Consider the following 23,926-nt stretch of genomic DNA (forward strand, 5'->3'; position numbering starts at 1 on the left):
TCAGGAACTTCTGCCCCAGAGGCTGCATCTAAACGCCTCTGCAGGTAGCTTGACCCCAAATTAAACTTGTTCTTGCCTTTAAAGCCTTCACGTGCCATCCCTTCTGCTCACAACGCCTCTCCCACTTGGGAAACCTCTTAGCCATCTGCTGAGGAGTTCTGTGGAGGCAGCCTGTGACACTCATTCCCTTTCTTCTGGAGGCAACACTCTGCTGATCTTTTGGGAAGCCATCGGCTCCCGGCTCTTGGACCACGAGTCAGGTGTGGTCCATGCTGCTTCTGTCCTGGGGGTGGGGTCGGGGCTTAGACAGGGGACCCATGCCTGGCAGGCACATGTCAGAATATGCTCTCCTCCCAAGGGGAACCCTCCTACACTGTTGGTGGGAATGCAAGCTGGTGCAGCCACTCTGGAAAACAGTATGGAGGTTCCTCAAAAAGTTGTAAATAGAGCTACCATAAAATCCAGCAACTGCACTACTGGGTATTTACCCCAAAGATACAAATGTAGGGATCCGAAGGGGTACGTGCACCCCGATGTTTATAGCAGCAATGTCCCCAATAGCCAAACTGTGGAAAGAGCCAAGATGTCCATCGACAGATGAATGGATAAAGAAGATGTGGTATATATATACAATGGAATATTATGCAGCCATCAAAAGGAATGAGATCTTGCCATTTGCAACAACGTGGATGGAACTGGAGGGCATTATGCTGAGCGAAATAAGTCAAACAGAGAAAGACATGTATCATATGACCTCACTGATATGAGGAATTCTTAATCTCAGGAAACAAACTGAGGGGTGCTGGAGTGGGGGGTAGGGTGGGAGGGATGGGGTGACTGGGTGATAGACACTGGGGAGGGTATGTGCTCTGGTGAGCGTGGTAAATTGTGCAAGACTGTTGAATCTCAGATCTGTACCTCTGAAACAAATAATGCAATATATGTTAAGAAAAAAAGAAGAAGCTAGCAGGAGGGGAAGAATGAAGGGGGGGAAATCGGAGGGGGAGACGAACCATGAGAGACGATGGACTCTGAAAAACAAACTGAGGGTTCTAGGGGGGAGGGGGGTGGGAGGATGGGTTAGCCTGGTGATGGGTATTAAAGAGGGCACGTTCTGCATGGAGCACTGGGTGTTATGCACAAACAATGAATCATGGAACACTACATCTAAAACTAATGATGTAATGTATGGTGATTAACGTAACAATAAAAAAATTAAAAAAAAAGAATATGCTCTCCTCCCTAACTACAGTGACTGAGTCAGGGAAGAGCAGTTCATTCAAGTTGGCCCACCGTGCGTCGGCTCTGAGATTTTCGGCTGACTGGGAAAGACACTTTTTTCCCACCTCCTATGCTAACCTGGCAGAATGAACACCCACGGCTGCTGCTCGCAGCCTTGCTACGAGCGGAGAGCTTGCCTGATGATGGAGCCACCAGAGCAAGGCTGAGCCAAGAGATGGCTCCAGACACATTCCTGACAATGTTTGAGTGCCTAGAAGCAGCCCTACCCTGGGACTGGTAGGTTGCTAGTGCTAATAAATGCCTTTTCTGCCCAACCCAATTTAGATGATATTTGCCACTTGCAACAGAATTTGGAGCCTATCCTTTGGGACCCACGCCAAAGGTCATCTTCTCTGTGAAGTGTTTGTGACCCTTCTCCCTGACTTGAGCCAGTCATGAGTCCGTGTGCCCCGTGGGGCCCCGCGCTTCCCACACCGGGCTGTGTCTGTCCACCGGGCTGAGGACCACCGGGCGGCAGCTGGGTGTGATGTGTCTTCCCCTGGCCCACAGCACTGGGTCAGGCTGAGCAGCCGTGCCGTAGAGCAGTCAATGAGAGAGCAAGTCCAGGGGCGCCCAGGTGGCTCAGTCGGTTAAGCGTCTGCCTTCGGCTCAGGTCATGATCCCGGGGTCTGGGATCGAGCCCCACATCGGGCTCCCTGCTGAGCAGAAGAGTCTGCTTCTCCCTCTCCCTCTGCTACCCCCCCCCACACACCCGTGCTCGCTCTCTCTCCCTCTGCCCCCCACCCCGCTCGTGCTTGCTCTCTCTCAAATAAATAAAGTCTTAAAAAAAAAAAAGAAAGAAAGAACAAATCCATGTTGCAGCTACTGGTTACCTCTGCTTTCCTTTGGGGAAGGAACCCTGCCTTCTTCCTTCTGTGGACAAGGCAAAAATTCTAATACAATTCTAATACCATTCTAATTCTAATACAAGACCGCTGGTTGCCTTTTAGGGGTCCTCTCCCTCTCCTAACATTCACGAGCAGACAGCCATTGGCAAACACGTATTGCTTTATTTAGTGTTTCTCTGGATTGCAGAAGTGTCAGCAGTGGGCTGAGACCCCCCCAGGAGGGCAGAGGCAGTTGGGCAGTCCCCAGGCCCTCTGGGGAGGTGGGGGGAAGCAGCAGAAAGAGGTGATGCCTCCGCAGCTCCTCCCAAGGCCAGCCTCCTCCCCGGGCTCCCAGGACAGGGAGGGGGTCAGGGGCCAGGAAAGGCCCTATATCCTTGAATTGGGGCCAAAGTATATAGACAAGGTGTTTGTCATCCTAAGGCATAGACCCAGGCAGGAGTGCTTCTCCCACCTGTTGGCCCCCAAGGGTGATTGCTGGTTAGGGAGCCACATGCACCCTTAAGACATGAGCCTGTCCCTGGGAGAGGCAGTGAGGTATGCTGAAGACAGGGCTGCAGTCCCGGTTTTGCCCCAACCTGCTAGATGAAGGGCAAGTCCCTTCTCCTCGTGGGCCTCTGTCTCCTGTTCTGTCACACCAGGAAGCTAGACTGGATGATCTCTATGTCTTGCAAATTCTGTGGTCTAAAACTCCTTCCCCCACTCCAGGACATCCTCAGGTTGGGATGATGATTTTGAAGGGCATTTTTAAGGCAGGAAGAAGGGGGGCAGGCAAAGGTGGTCTCGGCCCCCAGGAGGATGTCGGAGTGGGCGGTGAAGGGTACAGGTGGGCAGACAGGCAGACAGACGGAAAGGTGCCGAGGGAATGGAGAGGAGAGGGTGGCCTGGGCAGCAGAGAGGGCACCAGGGCCCAGACCGCGCACCCCCTCTCAGCTACATTCCCTGCCCTGCTGGAGTCAGGGAAAACACATCCAGTGTGTCTTGGGGTGGGAAAATGGCTTTTCTAAAAAATAGTTTCTTATAAAGCATCAAAAAATCTCAGAGAAAACCTCAGCAAAAGTTCCCTTCTCTCAAATATTTGGCATCGGCAGTGGGGCTGGCATGGCTGCCTCTGGCCCCAGCTTCCCTATTGCTGTGGCCCGGCCTGGCCCACGTCTGGGGCAGCTCCCTGGCCCCCGCTGCTCCCTCAAGAGAGGGCTGAGCGAAAGGTGGGAGTTTGTCGGTGGGCTTCGAGGTGTCCCTGGGTCCCTGTCTAGAAGCTCGAGTCTTTGGTAAGTGGGAAGGGGAGGGGGGAGAAGCAAAGCATTGGGAAGTGGGAGGGGGTCCGGGGGGCGCCTTCATCACCGAGAGTTCAGCCGTGGGGCCACCTGCAGGGGCCGAGAGAGAAGCCCCAGCGGTGAGCAGGGAGCGGACAGAGGAGCTTTGCTTGTCTTCATGGAGGTCTGAGGGGTGGGTGCCTGGTGACCTCAGTCCCGGGGACTGATCCTACTCCCATAGGACTCCCTGCCCTGCCCGAGTGGGCCTTGCCTCCAGCACCCCTGAAACGCCCCTAGGCCTTCCCCAACCCACCCCCATGCTGCCATCTTTATGACCGTCGGCACTGTGGGGGTTTGAATGGCCCTGCTCTCTGGGCCTCTATGGGCAATGGGATGAAAGAGGTAGTTTGATGCGCCCTGGATGGAGACCCGTGGGTGAGGTGCCCGCGCTCTGCCAAGCCGCCAAGGAAGCGTGGCCACCCGAAGCTCACCCTAGCCCTGGGGCTACTGGTAGGGAGGCAGGTGGTCACCTGCTGGCGCCACTCACCACAGCCAGGTGCCCGTTCTTGGCCTTGGTGATGAGCAGTTCTGAGCCAGGTGTGAAGTCGATAATGCCATCCCTGCCGGGGCCCCCTGCAAACGTGATGCTGGAAGGAAGGGGGTGTGTGAGGGCCGCCTGCGGGCGCACACGCGGCCCCCTCACCGGCCCCACCGCCTCACCTGCCCTGGTTGATGTTGATGTTGCTCACGCGGTCGGCGCTGAGGGCGGTCTTGGTCAGGGTCTCAATCACGTGGTCACTCTGCAGCACCACATCCCCCTGGGGGGCCGGGAGGGGAGGGTCAGGCCCGGCCCAGATCTCCAGAACCCACCCCCGCCCTGCCTCCCAGGCCCCAGAGACGGACCTTCTGCTTGTTGTCCTCCCGCTGCACGTGCAGCACGAAGAGGCTGTCGCTCAGGCTGCTGACAGAGATCCCTGACGGGAAGGGCAGAGGTTAGGGCTCAAGGGTCAGAGCCCGGGCCCTCCCTAGGCCACCCCGGGCTCTGGCTCACCGGTCAGGTTGGCGTAGTCGATCCTCTGCTTGACTTTGGCGTCCTCTACGATGACCACGGCGCTGGGGGTCAGCAGCAGCTGCCGGGAGCGGGCTTTGTAGCCCTTGCGGTCGTATTTCACTACGGGCACGGCATACTGCGGTGGGAGGCGGGGCGGGGGTCAGGGGAGGGGCTGAGGGGGCTCCGGGGCGACCCGTCATTCTCTGTCCAGGCCCCGAGCCCCCCCCTCCACGCCTCAGGCCGCAGAACGGGCGTCTCACCTGGATGGGCTCAGAGCCGAGGGCCTGCAGCACTTTGGGGCTGATCTCGTCTGCACCTGCAACCCGGATGGGGGAGCGGGACGTCAGAGGAGGGGAGAGGGGACTAAGTCGGATGGTGCTGGAGGCGGGGAGCACTGGAAGTCAGGGGCTCACCAAGCCGTGTGCTGATGAAGAGCCTGGGGACACTCTGGGGGTAATTGTCTTTCTTGCCCCTGAAGATCTCACTAGCCACGGCTTTTTGCTGCAGCTGAGGAGAAGGGGGGAGGCGCGTGGGGGAGGTATTAGAAGGGGTAGCAACCGTCGTGGGGGTGGGAAGGGGCAGGCCAGCCTCAGGAACTGAGACAGGCTCTTGCCCTCTGGCCCCAGCACCGGAGGCCAGGCCCGGCCACCCACACTCCTGTTGACCCCTCCTCTGCTTTGCCCCCATCCCCACTGACGAGGCAGAGAGCTTCCCAGAAGGGTCATGACAGCATTGTCAGGGGCCAGGCTCGACTTTGGGGCTAAGTGCCCATCATATCAGGCCCCGGGACCCCCGACATTCAGCTCTAGCTTGGCATCTTGAAGCTGGCGATTGCTGATACCCCAAACTACCACAGGTCATCCGAGCTGATGGGTCCTTTAGCATCATCCCGTACTGAATTGGCAAATATGAGGCACTCAGTCACGGATGGCCATCTCTGGAACCATGGCAGACATGACCAATGGATCAGACTGAACCTGCGGTCTTTTCAGCCCAGGGCTCTGGGGAGCCTCTACCATCCCTGTGGAGTTGGCCCAGAGGACCAATCCTATTCGCCACCCAAAATCCATTCCAGCCTTGGTTTCATACACGAGGCCAAACAGGGCCCGGGATCCATCTGAGGCCATGCTGCCTGCCCGGGGCTCAATGCTCCTTCCTGGCCAGCACTGTCTGTGGGGAGCCCACGGCCTCCCCGCCCCCCTGGCTGGTCCATGCCTGGCTCCTCGCCCTCCGCACCTGCTGCTTCCACTCGGGGCTGATACTCCTGCAGTACTTCCACACCATGTTCTTCATGCACAGCTCCCGGAGAAGCTCCGAGGCCTGAGGGACACAAGTGAGATCAGGGCACCTGGACGGCCCGGCTCCCTCCCTTCCGAAGACGAGCGGCGGCGTATGGCCAGTGCAGGCCTCCTGCCAAAGCGACGCCCCCGCCACCTGGACAACCCCTGCATTCCTGAGTCCTTTCTCCCAAAAGAACTCATTCTCCATGGCCTAGCTCCAGTTCCCCTCCCTTGGGGAGTCCTACAGCTTCTTCTCTGGCCACAAGATTATTAGCGGCCTCCCCCCCCCCCCCACCGAGCGCTTTCATGGTCCCTAGGTCGGCAGGGAAGGCCCCAGACCTCACGCAGCGCAGGCGGGGGTGTGGGCCAGGAAGTGTCCAGGACATTCCGGGGCAGATGCCGCCGCAGGTTGAGCAAAAAAGAGGTGCGCACGTGGTCCAGGAAGAAGGCGTTCTCAGGGCAACGGGGTGCGTGGCGCAGGATGAATCCGCGGATGAGCCTGGGGGTGGGGGCCCAACAGGGTGGCACTGAGAAACCAGGGGACACCCCACCCCCCTGCTCTGCGCCACCCCCTGGTGCTGCCCCCAGTGCTCACCGCCGGATGGTCTGCGCGGCCCACTTTCTCTTGGCTGCCTTCCTCCGGCCCAGCGTTCCCCGCCACCAGGACTGGATGCAGATGGCTGTGGGACCACAAGACGGCTGACCTTGATCTCCTCGCCGCGGTGGCCCACCCTAGCCCCAGACCCCGCCCCTTCTGGAGACCCCCGCCCCCCGCCCCTCCCCCGCCCCAACCTGATTGCTTCACCCGCAGGAATTTCTGCCGCCAGTGAAAGCCCCTCCAGGCGGCCTGGATCTTCGTGGCTGTGGTTGGGAAAGAAAGTCAATTGGCCAGAGCCCAAGGGAACCAGCTGGGAGCCTGGCGCTGCCAGAGCTCACTGAGTGACATGAATGAGGGAGTGGCCCAAGGAGCTACTGAGGGAGAGGACAGAGAAGGGAAGGGAGAATATATGAAGGAGAGGAGGAGGGGGCCCAGGAATGGGCGAGCACGCTCAGAGTTTGCATCCAGGGGCAGGGCTGGCACCGGTAGGAGGAGGGGAGCCGAATGTGGGTGAGGTGGGGCCCAAATGCAGTGATTTCTCTCCTGCTCCCCAGAACAGACCCCCCGGGGACAGGAAAGGTGGGGCCTCTCTCACCGAGGCTCTGCCGCCGGACCTCCAGGGCGTCCTCTGTGGCAAACAGGGTCTTGGGGAAGCGGATGAAGATCTTGGTCCTGAGAGGGCAGCAGTGATCAGCCCCTGCGTGCCGCCCCTGTGCCCCCCCAAACAGCGCGCCCGGGCAGACACCGCTCACCTGCCCATCTTGTACTCTTCTGCCTTGTAGCCCAGGTGCCTGAGCAGTACAGCCACCCCGTCCTGCGGCCGTCCTGCCCATGTGGGCCATGTCTCTGGGCACAGTGACTTGTATCTGGGGACAGGAGGAGCAGAGATGCACCCAGCCCCCACTCCAACCACTGTCCTCCTCTGGGGGCCCAAACCAGCTTTCCTGGGCACCTGCTGGGTACTCCCACTGCCCTGCAGCTCACGAAAAGCCAGGGACGTCACTCTGTCACTATGCCCATTTGGAAGAGGAGGAAACTGATATCTCCTCATCTGCCTAAGGCCATAGGGCTAGAAAGTGGCAGGGATGGAATTCACACCTGACTGACTCCCCAACCCCTAACTCAGACTAACCACAATGCTGCTATATCCCTTCTGAGCTTTTGAAACTCTGTCCTCTTCACAGGTTTTACCATCTCCTCTGGTGACAAGCAGGTGGATGCCTGCCTATGGACCCCTAACCTGGTGCTCTATGAGGGCAGGGCTGGAAGTGGGTGGGGGGAGGGGAGGGAGCTGATGTTCTGTCCACCTAGTTTGACAGCAGGCCTGCAGAATGGAGGGGCCCCTGGCATGCGTCCCACAGCAGCTCAGAAGCTCAGGGTCCTAGCCTCTGAAATGGGGCTGAGAATCCCTGTCTCCTCTCTCAGGATCCCAAAGGCTCCTAGCCTCCTACCCCTCTCCCTGGCGCTGAGCCAGGCCGTGCCCCCACCTTTGCAGGAAAGTTTCATATTTGCGGCGATAGGCAAAGCCCGCTCTGCGCACGCGCAGGTTCTCCATCAACCCCAGGTACTTCACCTGGTGCCGGATCAGCACTTCATCAAAGCGGCCTGGGGGAGGGGTAACAGGGTGGTCAGCAGACTCTCACCGACGGATGGCCCTTCACCTCTGCAGGGGAGACCCAGCCCTCACGGGCCTACGGGGTGGGAGGGGCCTACCGGGCTGTTTGGCATCATTGGGCTTGATGCAGCGGACATAGGCGGGCTCCTTGGACTTGAGGATCTCCACCAGCTGCAGGAGGCTCATCTTGAACTGGGTGGCAACCTGGCCAGCCAAGGTGAAAGGAAGGTTGGCCAGGCTGCGGATCCCCGCAGCTGCCCCTCACTGGGGCAGGGCTGCTGAACCCTGCAGAGGCCCCCTCCTGGAACAGAGCAGTGCCAATTCCCACGGCTACCCTGTGCCCGGCTTCTTTCTTCCTTCTGCCTCCCCTTGATCCCACTAGAGAAAGGGGCCAGACTGAGCTAGAGACATCAACTTAGGAACCTCACTCGCATCTAAAAACCCTGCTCAGGGGGTGCCTGGCTGGCTCAGTCTGTGGAGCATAGGACTCTTGATCTTGGAGTTGTGGGTTCGAGCCCCAAGTTGGGTGTAGAGATTACTTAAAATTAAAAAAAAAAATCTTAAAAAAATCAGTAAAAACCCTGCTTAGGTCTCCCCACAACCCCAATTCTACATTTCCCTTTGATGCCCACTCTTTCTAGAATTTCAAGGCCACAGTCCTTAACAATACATCCTACTCCTATGCATCCAACCATTATCTCTGCACACTGCTCGGCAGGACCTTCAAGGGTCTCAGGACTGTGAGAGAAGCAGACTTCTCAACAGACTTGCAATCCCACTAGTGACAGAGGTGTGTGCCTGGGGGTTCCAAAAGCATCGAGAAGGGGCAACTAATCCAGTCTGTGGGGTAGGGGGCATCAGGAAAGGCCATCTGGAAATGACCCTTGGGCTGAGATTTAAAGGATACGTCGGAAATAGCCAGAAGGAAGAGAGGAGAGAAAGGTATTCAGGCAGAGGGATAGCCTGCACAAAAGCTTGATGTGCCCAGGGAGCTAAAAGCAGTGCAAGGACCCAGGTGGGGAGCCAACAGGATAGGACTAGAGAGGCAGGCAGAAGCAGTATCACAACAGGGCTGAGAGTCACATTAAGGAGACTGACTTATCCTGAGGGAAACAGGGAGCCAGTGAGGAATCTGGAGCGAGGGAAGAGCTGGCACAGATCTGCATTCTGGAATATCTCTAAGCAGGTATGTGGAGGGTGGGCGGCAAGGGCAGCTAGGAAGCCAGGAGGGCAGGGAGGACGCTGGCTGGCTCAGAGCACTGAAATGGAGCAGGGGTTACGGGGAAGGGCCGAGGGGAAGGAGTTGAGAAGTACTCAGGCAGCAGAAACTGGCAAGAGCCAGCAGTGGTCTGGATGAGGGAGATGGGGGAGACTGAGGAGTCACGGAGGTTGCCCAGGTTTTTGGCGTGCAGGACTGGGTGGAGGGTGATCCTTGAGTTAGGGGCACAGAAGGAACAGGCCCCGGGGCACGGTGCCATCAAGGGCCTGTTTTAGACCAGTGGAGTCCGGCTTGCCTGGGAGCCCCTGGAGATCAGTGGCTCCATGAACCCGCAGCCGCTGGAGAGGCCCAGACAGTGGTGCTGGTGTCCTCCCAGCGCGGGGGGATGGGGGGGACGCAGCAGAGAGCAGGGGCCTGGGGAGTCAGACGCTGGCCACCCACGGTCCCCAGTCCTGCCCTGCCGGCGTGTGTCAGGTTGCAGCACCCGGCTTCCATCTCCGACAGAGCGTCGCTCCTCCCGGCCGGGGCCCTCCTCCTGGCACGCCCCACAGCCCCACCCCTGCCCCGAGCTCACCGCCACTCTCCCGGCATCTGGCACCCACGGGCCGCACCTGCCCTTCCCAGCCGCTCTCCTCGATGATGTCACTCTCTTGTGGATCTCCTGGTCTTTTTGGGGCTGTTTGTGCTGCTGGGCCTCTCGCGGCCTACAGCGCTCTCCCACCGGTCCCTCTGACAACCGCCTACTCGGTCCCACGTTATCTCAGACGCTTCCTCTTCTAGGAAGCCTTCCCTGACCGCCCCCCACCCCCAGGCAATTTGCTGTTCCCTATTCTAAGTTTCCAAAGCGCCCTGTGTACATTGCTATGAGAGCACCTATTCATCTTGGCATCCTAAGTGCCTCGTAACGTCTGATCCCACTGTCTGCCGAGCGGGTGGAGGCACACCAGTGCCCACGCACGGACAAGCTCCCGCAGGGACTCAGGTGTGCACGGGTGGGTCTGCGCTGAGGGCCGGGCGCGCTCGGGGGAGCTCACGCAGACGCAGACAGAGGCGTGCCGGGGGACGCGCAGCGCCCGTGCGCCGCCAGCTCCCGGCTCAGGCAGGCACGCGTCCACACACGCACGTGCACACACACATGCCCCCTCAGGTCCCAGAGCCTCCGCACCGTCTCTGGCCGCTTCTTGTCGCTGAGCTCACTCCGGTCAAAGCACTGGCTCATGATGGGATTTTCGGAGCTGCACATGGTCTGTGGGGGCAGAGCGGGGCTCAGGGTCAGGGCACGGCGGGCAGGCAGGACAGATTCCTGGGGCGGCGGTCAGTCGGTGCCCAGACCCCGATCCCTCTCCCCAGTCTTCCTCACCTCCTTCAGGTTCCGGAAGAGAAGGTCATTGTTTTTATCCAGAAACCCTGGGAGGGGGAAGCAGACACGAAGTGAGGGAGAGCCCCTCTCCCTGCCCACTGGAGGGACCCAGCTCCAGAATCCTCACCGGCCACGCTGTAGGTCACCTCTCCAGCATAGTGCAGGAGGCGGAACTCCCCACGGTCCAGAGATTTCCTGGTCCGCTGGTCAGCCAGCTTGTGCCTGGGGAAGGACAGGAAGCTACAGATTGCCGGCCTGAGGCCCTACCTGCTGAGGAGGCTCAAGACAGGAACCAGGCATCCGGGAAGGAGCAGGGATGCCCGGGGCCAAGGCCCAGCCCTCTGTACCAGGCGGGAGACAGAGCGGAGCCACGAGGCTCCCCGCGCAGAGGCAGTCGCGGACGCTCGGGGAGGCACACAGCGCCAGGACCCACAGTGCCAGGACCGGGCCCGAGGCGTCCGCACGGCCGGGCGCGCTGGGCAGAGGCCTGCTTCACTGCCCGGGGCTGTTGCGTGACTTTGCTCGGAGCGCCGGGTGCTGCATACTACATTCTAAGAACGGAATCTGCCCCCAAAGATTACTGAAGTCCTAAGCAGGTTTATATCCTTTAAGCCAGTTTCTACTTCTAAGGACTATTTCAAGCAATTAACCAGAGATCCAGGCAGAGATGTAAGGCACAAAGATGTCTGGGGCAGCCTTGTCACCCAGCAGAAACCTGGAGGCTGGCCAGGGGCCCTCAGAAGCTGGGGGCGAGCAGTGGAGTATCTGTGAGTTAGAGCCACCGGAGAAGTGTTTTGAGGAAATTTCTCTGTTTGATGATACAGGAAAATACTCAGGATATAACATGATCCTGAACCTTATACACAGTAAGTTCTCAGCTATTAAAAAAAAAAAACACAACAACAACATATAGAAAAAGGCAGGAAGGAAATGCCTCAAATTGTTAACAGTGATGACCTCTGGGTGACAGGATAACCAGCGGCCTTTGCACACATTCCAACTTTTCTCTAATGAGCACCATTATTTTTGCAATCAGAAAAAGGTTTTTCAGATACCATTAAGCAAAAAATGCTCAGGGCTTTGGCGTTCAACAGCTCCAGGCCCCAGTCCGAGCTCTGCAGCTTACTAAGTACGTGATAACCTCTGGCAAACGGCTTCACCTCCTGGGGCCTCGGTAAAGCGGAGACAGCTCCACGAGTACGTCCTTACAGGGTGGCTTCGGGTTAGAGGACGTGAGGGGAAGAGAAGAAGCACGACAGAGCTGGGGCAGAGGTGCTTGCTTCTTCTCTTCCCCTCCCCACTTCAGGGGATTCCTTAAAGAAAAACCAACTTCCAAATAAGGAAACTAAAAAAATCTTAGCAAGTTTCATTCTCAAACAAGAATAAAGAGGGAGCCACGCTCCTCTTAGCTCCTTACTTTGTGGGTGCACGACCTGGGGCTCTGTGTGCCCATCCTCAACTTACACCTCCCCCCCCCCCGTCATCTCCTTGTGGCTGGTGGTTTTTGATTGTGGGTGGGGGAACCTCATGCTTCACGGGCTCTGCCGCAAGCGAGCCCTTGTCCCTACACTGCGCTGCCACCCCGCTTACGTCAGGAAGTGCGGATGGTGCTTGATCGTGTCCTCCAACTTCTCCAGGAAGGTCAGATCCGTGGCCTCCCCAGGGCGCAGACATTCCTCATCCTGGGGGGTGTGGCAGAGGGTGAGGGATGTATCAGGGAAGGAGCTAGAGAGCACAGGAGACTCAGGGGCACTGTGCCAGGAAGCACAGACGCAGGGCACCGGGCAGATCATAGGGAGCCTCCCACAGACTGCTTCCAGACCAGGCCAGCACCTCACTTCACCCTCCACGCACAGCCCTGCCCTGTCCCGGCTCAACACCAAACTCGGGCCCTCCGTGGACACGCCTAAGAGAATGGGGAAGGGAGTAACAGCCTCCCACCCAGCCTCCAACATGAGGCCTTGGAGGAGCAGAGGACTCACCAAAATGGAGATGATGCCCTTGAACTTCTCCTCCACCAGGTCACAGATGATCTTATTGTTGAAATATTGGACAGGCTCCCACTGAGGGGCAAAAGGGAAGGAAGGCATCATCATGGGGTCCTGGCACCTCTTCTAGGAGACCCCAATGCCTGGCTTCCTGTGGGGTGTCCACAGGGACACCTGCAGGCTCGCACCCACCGCGATGCCCTCTGCCTCATACTCCTCCTGTTCCGACTTGAGGGTGAGCTCGATGAAGAGCTGCTGCAGCTTCTCGTTGCAGTAATTAATGCAGAACTGCTCAAAGCTGTGAGGGGAAACAGAAGAGCTCACAGTAGGTCAAGGGGGACCCAGCAGGAGTGGGGGCAGGGAGAGGCCGGACTCGGCCTCTGAGCAGCTAAGGGAAAACACACGGAGCAGGACCCGACCCGAGGCGGCTGGGGGCGGTGTCAGGAACAGAGGCAGGGGGAAGGGGGGACGGGGCCAGGACAGGGCAGACGGGAGGAGAGAGGCAGGGGAAGGGGGCTGCTGACCTGTTGTGCTGAAACACTTCAAAGCCATAAATGTCCAGGAGCCCGAGGACTGTGGTGCTCCGCCAACTGGGGCTCTCAGCATCCTAGGGCCAAGAGCGTGGGACCTGGGGTCAGACGGCGCCCCGCCCCAGGCCTCCCCGCTGCCTGGCAAGCGGCCTGGCCAAGCCCTCACCTTGGAGGCCAGCGACCTGTTGATCTTCCTGACCAGCCAGGTAAAAGTGCGACTGTACACAGCCTTGGCGAGAGCATCTCGCGCGTACGCAGCCTGTTCTAGGTTCAGCGGGCTCAGGAGCTGCCGGCCAAGGTGAGAGAGGAGGGCAATGCCGAGGACCCCTCTCCATCCCCCTCCTCTATGCACTCAGGCTCAACACCAGAAAACCTCCACCTCTCTGTCCTCCTCCTGGTGAGCCTGGCGGGTGGGGGACACGGGGGGGGGGGGGCAGCGGCACAGTGGCCCTATCAGAGGGAAGATGGCGTCAGGACCCAAGGCCTCATTGCCGGAGGCAGGAGTCTCGGAAGAGGCCTTGGAACACCTGCACCCTCGACCCCCGAGCCCTGAGACAAAGGCCTGACCTCACCTCTTCTCCCTTGGCAATAATCTTCCTGTGTGTCAGGGCCTCCCGCAACGTTGAGCCTTCCACGCCGAGCAGCTGCCAAGGGCGGGGGGTGGGCACGGTGAGGGTAGACTCCTCCTTGCCCCCGCCTGCTCTGCCCTCGCCCCTTCCTCAGCCCACTCACCCTGGTCAGATACTTGAGCTGGTTCTCGGTGGTGACCTGGGCATTGCTCTCCTCGTCGGCAGCAAAGTGGATGTTGCCCAAGTGCAGGACGCTGGCCACGATACTGAGCAGGTCCTGGGCGAACAGGGAGGGGGGAGGTGGAGGGGGTCTCAGGAGGGGCAGAGAGCCCATGAGGGCCACCAGTGCATGGTCAGTGGGAGCGGGGACTGGGCTGGCGGGAGTGTCTGAGAGAAGCAATGGGCTGTAAAAGCGGCCTGAGACCTTCAGGGTGCAGAGGGAGGAAAGGGAAGGTCCCCAGCACAGGTCTCACCTCGACTTCATCCTCAGTGAAGTCGATGACTGCCAGGGCCTTCCTGACCACCTTCCAGTCACTCTTGTCGTTGATGGAGGAGACTCTGGCACACTGGCCCTGGGGGGAAGGGCAGAGCGGGTTACCGGCCCTGGGGCTGCACCCGCTGGGTGGCGTCGGCCCTGCCCGCCTGCTCCGCACCTTCACCAGGTACAGGTAGCTCTGGGGGCTCCGTTCCAAGCCCAGCCTGCGCAGTATCTCCTCCTCGCCGCCTTCCAGCAGCTGGTAGAAGACGTGGAAGTTCCTCTCCCCGTGGTTCTGGTGCACCACCCGGGACTTCTCCAGGAGGTAACTGAGGATGTGGCCGCCCACAGGCGCACCCTGCGGGCAGGGCAGGACGTGGCGACTGTTCAGGGGGCCTGGGGATGGGCCCCGGCTTCGCCTCCTTCCTCGGCCTCTAATTCCAGCGCTGCCACTAGCTGTGTGGACTCAGGCGAGTCACCCCCTCTGGCCTCAGTGTCCTCATCTAAGAAACGAGGGCCTGCAGCCCTATCGACCTGGCTGCTCCCCTTGGGTGTCGGACAGGCAGCTCACACCAACGGGCCTCGAACTGAACTCCTGGTGTCCCCCCCTCTTCCCATCCTGGCTGCTGGTCACTCTGCCCCTCAAGGTCTGCAGGCCAAGAAGTTTGCTGTCCCCTGGGAAGCTTCTCTTTTCTCCCTAACCTCACGTCTAGTCACACAGCCAATCCTGTTGCCGTCACCCTCAAAACATCCAGAGCCTACAGTGCCGCCACACTGGTCTGAGCCACGGCACCTGTCACCTCGGTGTAACAATCATCAGCTTCCTAACTGGTTTCCCTGCCCGGCCTGCCGCTCCTACCATCTACTCTCAACAAAGCACCAGAGGGATCTGAGAGAAAAGCCACATCACAACACGCTTCTGCTCCAAACCCTCCAAAGGCTCCCCTTCTACTCAGAGTTTGTTTGTTTTTAATTTTTTTATTTTACTTTATTTTTTTTAAGATTTTATTTATTTATTTGACAGAGAGAGACACAGCGAGAGAGGGAACACAAGCAGGGGGAGTGGGAGAGGGAGAAGCAGGCTTCCTGCAGGGCAGGGAGCCTGATGTGGGGCTCGATCCCAGGACCCTGGGATCACGACCTGAGCCGAAGGCAGATGTTTAACTGACTGAGCCACCCAGGCGCCCCTTGTTTGTTTTTTAAATTCAAGTTTTTATTTAAATTCAAGTTAGTTAACATCTGCTCAGAGTTTTGTTTTAGTGGAGTTTTTTTTGTTTTGTTTTTGGTTGGTTGGTTGGCTTTTTTGAGAGAGAGGGAGAGGGAGAGGGGGAGGGAAAGAGAGAATCTCAAGCAGACTCCCCACTGAGCCTGGAGCCCAATGAAGGGCTCGATCTCACGACCCTGAGATTGTGACCTGAGGTGAAATCAAGAGTCGGGTGCTTAAACAACTGAGCCACCCAGGTGCCCCTCTACTCAGAGTTTTTAAAGGAAGTTCTTACAAAGACCCAGAAGTGCCTGTACCATCCAGCCTCCTCTCCTGTATCTTGGTGCCTTGCTCACTGGCCTCCTTGCTGTCTTTTTACACACCAAACACTCCCAACCTCAGGGCCTTTGCACCGGCTAGTCCCACTGCCTGGACTCTCTCCCCTAGGTATCTGCACAGCTTGCTCCCCTGTCTCCATCAAGCTTTTTACCAAAGTACCACCTTCTCAGTGAGGCTTACCCTATCTGCCTTATTTAAAATAGCAACTGCCCCCACCCCTTACCTCATTTTATTTTTTGCCATGGCACTTGTCACCTAAATTACATTTTTCTGTTTACTGTCTATCTCTCTGGAGGCCGGATTTTTGTCTGTTTTGTTTCACTGCTGTACCACCAGCCCTGGAACAGCACCTGGCACAGAGTAGGCGCTCACTCAATATTTGCTGGTACCAAAGACCTGGCGAGTGGGCGCCTACTGAATGGGGTTCCTGCTCCCCCTGTCCTGACACATCCACGGGTACCTTGAAGTCAAACTGCACATCCATGTACTTCCCGAACCTGCTGGAGTTATCATTCCGGAGGGTCTTGGCATTTCCAAAGGCCTAGGAGCAGAGGAGGGGGTAAGAGGGATGTCTGGCTTTCTCTCCCTGCCCCTCTCGCCCTGCAGACGCTGCTGTCCCCTCACCTCCAGCACGGGGTTGCTCTGCAGCAGCCGGTCACGCACAGCACCCCCCCGCTCCGGGGCTGGGCAGGTCTCAGCATAGAACTGTAGCAGCCGCTTGGTGGCCTCTGTCTTGCCTGCCCCGCTCTCCCCAGAGATCATCACGGCCTGATCCCGGCGCTCTGTGCGCAGTGCCCGGTACACAGTGTCGGCCACTGCAAACCTGCGACAGAGGCTTGTTAGGAGCTCCAGGGGTGGGGGTGGGGCAAGATAGGAAGAGGAAGTGGATTCCCACATCTGGTTGGAGTTTGCTGGTGGGTGGGGCTTGGGGGACCCTCAAGGGTGTGGGTCAAGGGAGGTCCTTCATAGCTGAAGATGGGGATCACTATCGCTTTCAGATGGAGGACTGAGGAGATCACTTAGGGGTGGGGGTCCTGGAGGTCATTCAGGTAGAGGTTGGGGTCACTCATAGGTGGGGTTGGGAGGTCCCTTAGAGTGGGGGTCAGAGAGTCACTAAGGTTGGGGGGCCATGGCCAGGTGGAGTTCGGGGGAAGGAGCTAGGGGTGGGAGCTGGGGTGGGGGCTGGCGAGGTCCCACCAGATGGGGCTGAAAAATTCATGTCAAGTGGGGATCAGGGTCACTCTAGGGTGAGGGATCGTGGGACCCCTCACACATGTAAATAATGATTCATCCCAGGTGGGAGGTCAGGGATATTCTAGAGCGAGGGTCTGGTGGGGTCATCTTAGGTGGAGATGGGGGGTCACTCACAGGTGGGGTGGCACCTCATAGAAGCTGACACCCCGGTAACGCTCCATGTGCTGCCGGCTGTAGATCTGCAGGTCCCGGTAGGGGTTGACAGAGACCAGGACGGGGCCAATATAGGTCTGGGGGTTGGGGGAGGAGGGTCAGAAGTTTCTCCCAGAGGCTCCTGATACCTCTTTCCCCCCTCAGCCCTGTGTCTGTGCCCCCAGCACCACTACCCCCCTGCCAGCTTCTTCCCACTTGGGCCTCACATAAATGAGGTTCTCCCGGAACCGTCGCCGCAGGTTCTCGATGAAGGCTGCCTCACTGGTGAAGTTCTCCAGAAGCACGAAATCCTGTACCCCCACCCGGTCCCGGGCGGTCAGGGCACTCTCCATGGTTACCCGCACCCCGTCACTGCCCAGGGCCTGCAGGGAATGCACCACGGGAGACGGTCAGAACCAGCAGGGTAAGGTAAGGCCGCTTGTCCTCCGCCTCAGCCTGTGGGACTCCCAGGGAAACCAGGGGCCCATGGACACAGGACGCAGAGAATACCCAAGAGACGGACCATGCTGGGTACAGTGGGCCTGGGTCACAGGAAGCTGGTACTTGGAACACTGAGGACATGGGTCACACAGAACGGAGACCAGGTGGGACACATGGGACCCGGACACAGGACACTGGGGCACAGAAGACCCAGAGGACACGGGAAGCAAGGCCACTGAATCCAGGCAGGCACTGCTTTTGTGTAGAGAAAAAGGGGTCATGAGAAGAAACTCCCTGGAATAATGAAAAGAATGCTCTGTTGACCTTGGACAAATCCCCTTCTCTCTCTGGGTTGCTTCCTCCTCAAGGAGGAGGAGTTGAGTTAGACCAGGTGACCTCAGGTCCCTTAGCTCTGGGCCACCTGTGACAGGTGCTTTGGAGGACAAATGGCTCAGAGTGAATTCTGCAGGCAGGGTGGGGCCATCTCTGCCACCCACACCCATCAAAATCTCCAGGGGGAGAGAGTCTAGGGACCAAGCAAGAAGCCACCCCCAGACCACGTGAGGGGGATTCCCCCAGGGGGCCTCCCATCCCAGCTGGGCTGGACACCCACCCCAGAAGTTGGGGGGGGCCCTCCTTCTCATAGCTGGGCCACACCCTCTCCTCCAGCTGCCAGACTCCCCAGACACTCTCCTCCTGAGAGCCCCAGAAGCCTCAAGGGGGTGGGGGTTTTACCACGGAAAGCCCAGCTGCCTCCAGCGCATATCGGCTCAAGGAGGCCCTCACCCCACACCACACTCTTCCAATGGTGGCGGGGGGGGGGGGGGGGGGCTCTAGGAAATTGACACTAAGTGTGTCAAGGGTCGGAGAAAAGCAAGGTGGCAGTGGTGGGAAGGGGCGCAGATCCCACAGAGGCCCCCAATTCTCCTCCAACCACAGAGCACCCAGATCTCTGGTTTGGGGCACCCCTCTGGGTCTGGCCTGCCTCTCCCAGGCTTGTCCCTCCCCCCCCCCCCCCCCCATCCTGTTCCGAAGCTGCTGCCAAATCTGGCCGAAGCTCCCGCCCCCTTGCCCTCTGGGTGACGGGTCTCTGTGCTCTCAGCCCTCTCCGAGGGCTACTGGCCCGGCCCTGGGTCCGAGCGCCCCGCGGCCCTCCCTGCCTCTGCCTCTTCCCCCTGCAACTTTCCCGGACGTTTTTCCACCCGAAATTCCTGGGCCGCACCCGCTTCCTGGCGGGGCCGAGGCGGCGCCGCGAGGCACAGAGGGACGCCCGGGACCCCCGCCCTGCCCGCCACCTCCGCTCACCGACGCCCGGTAGCGCATCCTGCCAGGCCGGCCTGGCGCCCTGCTCCGCTGCCGGTGCTCTCCGTCCGGGGCTCGGCGGCGGCGGCGGCGGCGGCGGCGGCGGCGTCAGCGAGGGAGGGGCCGGCCCGCCCCCCGCACCGCCCCCTCCGCGAGCCTCAGGAAAGCGGGACTCCCCAGCCGACCCCGCCTCCCTCGAGGCTCGGACTCGGGGGGTCCCTGTCCAGCTGGTGGGGGTGGGGTAGGAACTACGGGGGATCTCGGTGCGGGGGCGGAAAGGGGGGGCGGGGCTCCCCGCCAGGCAGGGGCTCCGCCTGAGTCAGGTTTTCCAGGAGGGACGTCGTTGGTTCCAGGGTGGGGCCCGGAACCCGCGCGGCCGCCGCGTCTACACGGACCCGAAACTCACTTCCGGGCCGTGTCTACACTACGCACCAGGCCAGGCGCGCGACGAGGGTTGAGGCCCGTGGATCCCGGAGGAAGCAGGATTTCCCTCCCCCCTCACCCCAACCTCGAGTCCCGGGAAAGTTAAAAATAGATCCAAATGTCCAAATACGGCCGGCGCGCCCAGGCGGGCGGAGCCTCCGTGCGGGACACTGTCCACCCCTATGTAGTCTCTGGGGGTGGCCCTGTGTCTAAGCCCCAAGAAAATCTCTTTAGGTTTCCGAATCAGCACGGAGCGAGCACCCAAGGGACAGGGACGGCCACAGAGAGTCTTTGCCGAGCGCGGTCTGTGTCCGGCCCCTATGGAGGTCTCATTCTCCCATCTGGAAAATGTACGTCCGACTTTCAGCATTTGGGGCCTATACCCTTCTCCCCTATCCCAGACACCTCAACTAGGGCCTCTGTGCCTCAGGGGCTCCTCAATTCTGTTCCTCCTCTGGAGGGAGCCTCCCTCTGTTGTCCCTCTGGATCCCCCAGGATACCCTCCTTCTCCCAAACCAGCCCTAAGCAGCCGCACCCTCACTGGGATCTTGGAAGCACTTAAGGAGCCAACTTTAGCTTAGATCCCACCGCTGGTGGAGGTGGTGATGTCTAAAAGCCTTTGATGCTTGCAAAAGACTGGGCTATTTCTTACAAGCGGTATGACTGGGAGCAAGTCACTCAACTTCTTAGAACCTCCTCTTCATCCTTAAAATGTGGCTAATAGCTGCCTAAAAGGATTGTTGAGAAGGCTAAGATAAAAGCGCTAAGGCACTTCCCAGTCTCTCAATAAGCACTTCCCTCTCTTGGCCTGACATTCATTCCACACATGTTTGGGTCAGACCTACTAAAAGCCCTGGGCCAGGCCAGACCCACTTCTTATCTAGTGGGGAAAGCCCCTCAGGCGTGTCTGCCAGTTACAAAGAGCTCTCGAGAACTTTACCTGTTCCCCGCCTGACAGATAAGGAACCCAAGGCACAGTCTGGCGGACACTGACTTGTCTAGCCGGGGGGAAAAATGCGGAGTAGGGACCCAAAGCCCCAGCGCTCCCCTCCCTCCGACCCAGGCTCCCCGGAGAGGGGGTGAAGCTGCGGCAGGTGCGGGCTGCAGCCTCGTGGGAGGCTCATTACCTCGAGAACAACAGCCCGGCCGGAGCCGCGGCCCGGGGGACCCCGCGGGGTGGGGGGTGGAGGGCACCAGCTGGGAGATGGGGCCTTCTGCAGGGGCCAGGCGACTGGGTGCGCAGCTGGGAGATGGGTGGGAGCGGAGGGGGCGGTTATTAAACGCCACCCGCAGAGGCGGGCTCAGGGAGAAAGGGGGCGCCCTCCGCAATGCCCCCAGGTTTAAAATCTCGAAGGGAGCGGGAGCCGGGAGGGGGATTCTGCCTCCAGCCCACTCAGGGTGGGGAGTGCTTTAGGGGACTGGGGGGGATCGAGGTCGAGCGAGCCCCCACCACAGCACAGCTCTCTGCAGTAAGGGGGGCACACGGCGGGCACTGCGGCCGCTAGCGGGCGGGAGGGGAGGAGCTGAGAGCGGGCGGAGCTTCGCGGCCGCAGAGCCCGCCCCGCCCGCTGCCTCGTCAAGCGGCTGGAATGAGGGGAATCCGCGTGCGGAGGGGTCCTGCCGGCCACCACCACCCCCACCCCCACCCCGAGCCGCGCCGCCGCATTCCCGGGATGCCCGCTGGCGCCCCCACAGCCGCCGCCCAGCGGCGGAAGGAGGGGGCGTCTTTGCAGCCCGGCTGGCCTGAGGGGCGGCCCCAGCCCCGGCTCCGGCCCCAGCCCGCTCCGCCTCACTGGACGGAAGCGCCAGCCCCGGGGCAGGGGCGGGGAGCCGCGGGTGTGAGAGAGACCGCGACCAAGGCTGCAGAGCCAGGCGCTTCCTGCATTCTCAGCGCTGTCTTATGGTACTCCCTCCAATGCCCTGAAGCCAAGCCATGAGCTCTGTGCTACTACCCCCATCCTACAGACGGGGAAACTGAGGCTGGGCAAGGGCATGACTTGCTCAAGATCCCAGGACTAGTAGAAGGAGGGGTGGGATTGGAACCGGGAACTCTAGCACTCACTGCTGCTGCAGAGCTGCCCTATCGGAGAGCGAGGCTGGTGGATTTCCAAGCTTCCGCTTCTCTGTAAAGGTTAACTCGCTACCCTGAGAGGCTGGGACCTTCCTCAGTAACCCCGTGACTGCAGTGCCCAGTGAATACCCCTGTCGGCGTTGTGTGACTATCGACATGTAGGCCTTAGGAGGAGCAGCTAGGGAGTGGGCACTGCCTTTGGGCCCCCAGCATGGCCCTGCACCTAGGGGCTGGCTGCAGGCTGGGGAGAAGCCACGGCCACATGAGTGACCCAGGACTGATTTCCCAAGACTGCCTCTGGGTGTCCTCCCAGCTGTGTTGTTTCCTGTAAAGGCAGGGATGGGGCAGACCCAGCAGACCTGGGTCATCCAGTGCCCTTTACCTAGTGTGAGCCAGGTGCCCTCTGGCCTGACCTCTGGAGGAGTGGGGAAGGCAGTGGGCAGCCTCAAATGTTCAAAGGGCCTCAAAGGACCATGCAGGTCTGGAGAGGGTGTTCTGAGGACCCCCAGACTTCTGCTAAAAGCTGATTTCTACGGAGGCAGCCTCATGGCCTATTGGGGAAGCAGAAAGAACCATCGCCTATCTCAGGGAAGTACTGGGCACAGAACAGATGCTCAATTCATATTTATCAAACATATCTTAGGTCTGGGCCCAGGCTGTCCCACCAAGGACTGTTCCAGACTCTAGGGAACTGTTGTGAGGGGCAGTGGAGGTGAAAGGTGGAGACTAAAGGGCTCTCTACCAGGGCCCCAGTCAAGGGCCATACACTCTAGCTCTAGAGCCTTTGGCCTGCCAGACACCTCTGCTTGGGGGCCCAGCAGAAGTAGACAGAGCACCTTGCCCCCTGACCTCTCCTCCTTGTTCAGTATCCTGAAAGTGGGGAGGCACCTCCAGATAGTCATCACCATCTCGGATCAAAAAGCCTGTTCCCCTCTCTCCATTTCTCACACCAGGAAGTCACCACCTGCTAAAACCTTCCCTCTGCTCCCCCTTCACTCTTCTGCTCCTGGATCAGGCAGCAACCTCCAAACTGCCCTCCTTGCCTTCCTCCCTCCAATCCATTTTCCCACAACAGCCTGTGGTATTTACAAGTGCATATCTGATCAATTAACATCTTATGTTAATAGAGTGTAAGTTTATAGGGCACCCTTCCGTGTGCCACACCCATTCTTCACACCCAATGCTTCTTGCCAGGTGCCTGCATATAGACTCTGTCCTCAGTTTACCCCCAGTGCGCCTGTGTTCTTGTGTGATCCCAGGGGTGGCCCTCTCCAGTCCCTTCTCTCCCCATGCCTCCCTCAGCACCACACACAGCCAGAAGGAACTGCTCCCGCCCCTGTCACAAGTGGCTCTCTCCCTAAGGTTCTTGCCTTTGCACCTGCACCTTCCTTGGTCCGGCGCACCCTCCTTTTCCCCACTTGACTGACTCTTAGTCATTCTTGAAGACTCAGCTCAGGTATCACCTCCTCCAGAACCCCTTCCTGCCTCCCCCAACACATAGCCCCCTCCTTATCGCATCACGCTCTAATCGCCGGTTTCCTTGTCAGTCTCTTCCAGGAGACTGCTCCCGCCGGGGCGTACACCCAGCTCGGCACACAGTAGGGGCTCAGTAACCCCTCGTGGATGCCTGTACGAATGAATGAATCACAGGGCCCAGAGCGTGCCGGGAGTTGAACAAGGCCGTGGGCCAACCATTCATTCTCTCATTCATCTCGGAGACCCTGGCCGCCGCCCTCACAGGCTCCCAGACGCGCGGGGAAACTGGCGCTGCAGGGTCGGGGGAGGGGGGTGGGGGGGGCGGAGTACGGGAAGGGGAGGGGCGCGGGCGGCCTCTCCGGAACCCAGAGGCAGAGCCCGGCTGTTGGAGGGGCCCCAAGGGCGCACAGGGTGCCTGGGTCCTGCGACCCCAGCCGCCCCTCCCCGCCTTCACGTTATCCGCAAGTAATCTTAAGTCTCTCCACGCGGCCGAGTTCTGGGACCCCGCATAGGCCGGGCCGGGGCCGACCCTCGGCCCCAGCGATCTCCGGACCGGCGACCCCCGCCGCCCGCACCGCAGCTCCGGGCCTGGCGTCCTTTTCCCCTTCCCGCTCGCCAGCGGAGCCCTCCCGGGACCACGCGGCCGCTGCCCGCCCCGCGCCCGCGCGCCGCGTTACCCACCGGCTCGGCTCTTCGGGTGCGCAGGCGGGGGCCAGGCTGGGCGGCGTGGCCGGCTCCGGAGTCCGCGGCCCCGGCACGCTCTCCCCGCCCAGGGCCCGCCCGGGGCCGGGCCGCTGCCTGTCGTCATCCCCGGCAGGGCCCAGGCCCGGGCGCGCGCGCGCGCGAACCCTCCGGCCCCGCCCCGCCCCGGCCGGCCCCGGCCCCAGCCCCCGCCCGAGTCCGCGGAGGCTTGGTGCCGCACACTGTGCAAGCCGCTCCCGGGACGGGGCGCGTCACAGTCACAGTCACACACACGCAGACACACACACACACTCCCTCCCTCCCTCCTCCACACCCGGCGCACTTGCTGCAGTGCTGGGTGGAAGGGTGCATCTCCTCATTCTAGGAATGCATCCTCAGAGCAAACCCGGCACTGTCCTCCCACCCCCAACTCGCCCCACTTTTGCCAGCCCAGGTCAGTTCCTCCCCATTTGTGGCTTACACACACATACACACCGTTCCCTGCTCAAGGTACTGCTCTGAGCTGGCCAGTCCTA

General features: G+C 60.0%; 1 protein-coding gene across 2 annotated transcripts; it reads right to left on the reverse strand.

Annotated features, from left to right (window-relative positions):
- Positions 1-2,228: 2,228 nt before the first annotated feature.
- MYO1C (myosin IC) lies at positions 2,229-23,492 on the reverse strand. 2 transcript variants are annotated; one of them, XM_032428978.1, is made up of 32 exons: positions 23,391-23,492; positions 17,224-17,379; positions 16,979-17,094; positions 16,235-16,433; positions 16,071-16,151; positions 14,246-14,425; positions 14,066-14,164; positions 13,756-13,869; positions 13,596-13,667; positions 13,190-13,309; positions 13,018-13,100; positions 12,686-12,791; positions 12,488-12,568; positions 12,096-12,187; positions 10,633-10,727; positions 10,506-10,552; positions 10,311-10,391; positions 8,025-8,130; positions 7,799-7,916; positions 7,064-7,177; positions 6,907-6,983; positions 6,506-6,574; positions 6,309-6,393; positions 6,053-6,212; positions 5,670-5,753; positions 4,847-4,940; positions 4,694-4,749; positions 4,434-4,569; positions 4,286-4,356; positions 4,103-4,200; positions 3,930-4,029; positions 2,229-3,493 (listed from the first exon to the last, which is right to left on the reverse strand). In XM_032428978.1, exons 2-32 carry the CDS (start codon positions 17,347-17,349, stop codon positions 3,467-3,469), a joined length of 3,087 nt encoding a protein of 1,028 aa, XP_032284869.1. In that variant the 5' UTR covers positions 17,350-17,379; positions 23,391-23,492; the 3' UTR covers positions 2,229-3,466. The 2 variants fall into 2 exon arrangements, with proteins under 2 accessions (XP_032284869.1, XP_032284868.1); XM_032428977.1 differs by lacking the exon at positions 23,391-23,492 and adding an exon at positions 18,743-18,825.
- Between the last annotated feature and the right edge of the window lie 434 nt (positions 23,493-23,926).

Source organism: Phoca vitulina, unplaced genomic scaffold (genome assembly GCF_004348235.1).
Source record: "Phoca vitulina isolate PV1807 unplaced genomic scaffold, GSC_HSeal_1.0 scaffold40, whole genome shotgun sequence".
Classification (NCBI taxonomy): Eukaryota; Metazoa; Chordata; class Mammalia; order Carnivora; family Phocidae; genus Phoca; species Phoca vitulina.

Bases quoted from the DNA above. Each gene is read 5' to 3' on its own strand.
- MYO1C (XM_032428977.1), bottom strand. The intron at 7,917-8,024 runs GTAGGCCCCTCC...CCCCTCCCCCAG, and splicing joins CAATGATGCCAAACAGCCCG to GCCGCTTTGATGAAGTGCTG. The intron at 4,750-4,846 runs GTGAGCCCCTGA...TCCGGGTTGCAG, and splicing joins CTTCATCAGCACACGGCTTG to GTGCAGACGAGATCAGCCCC.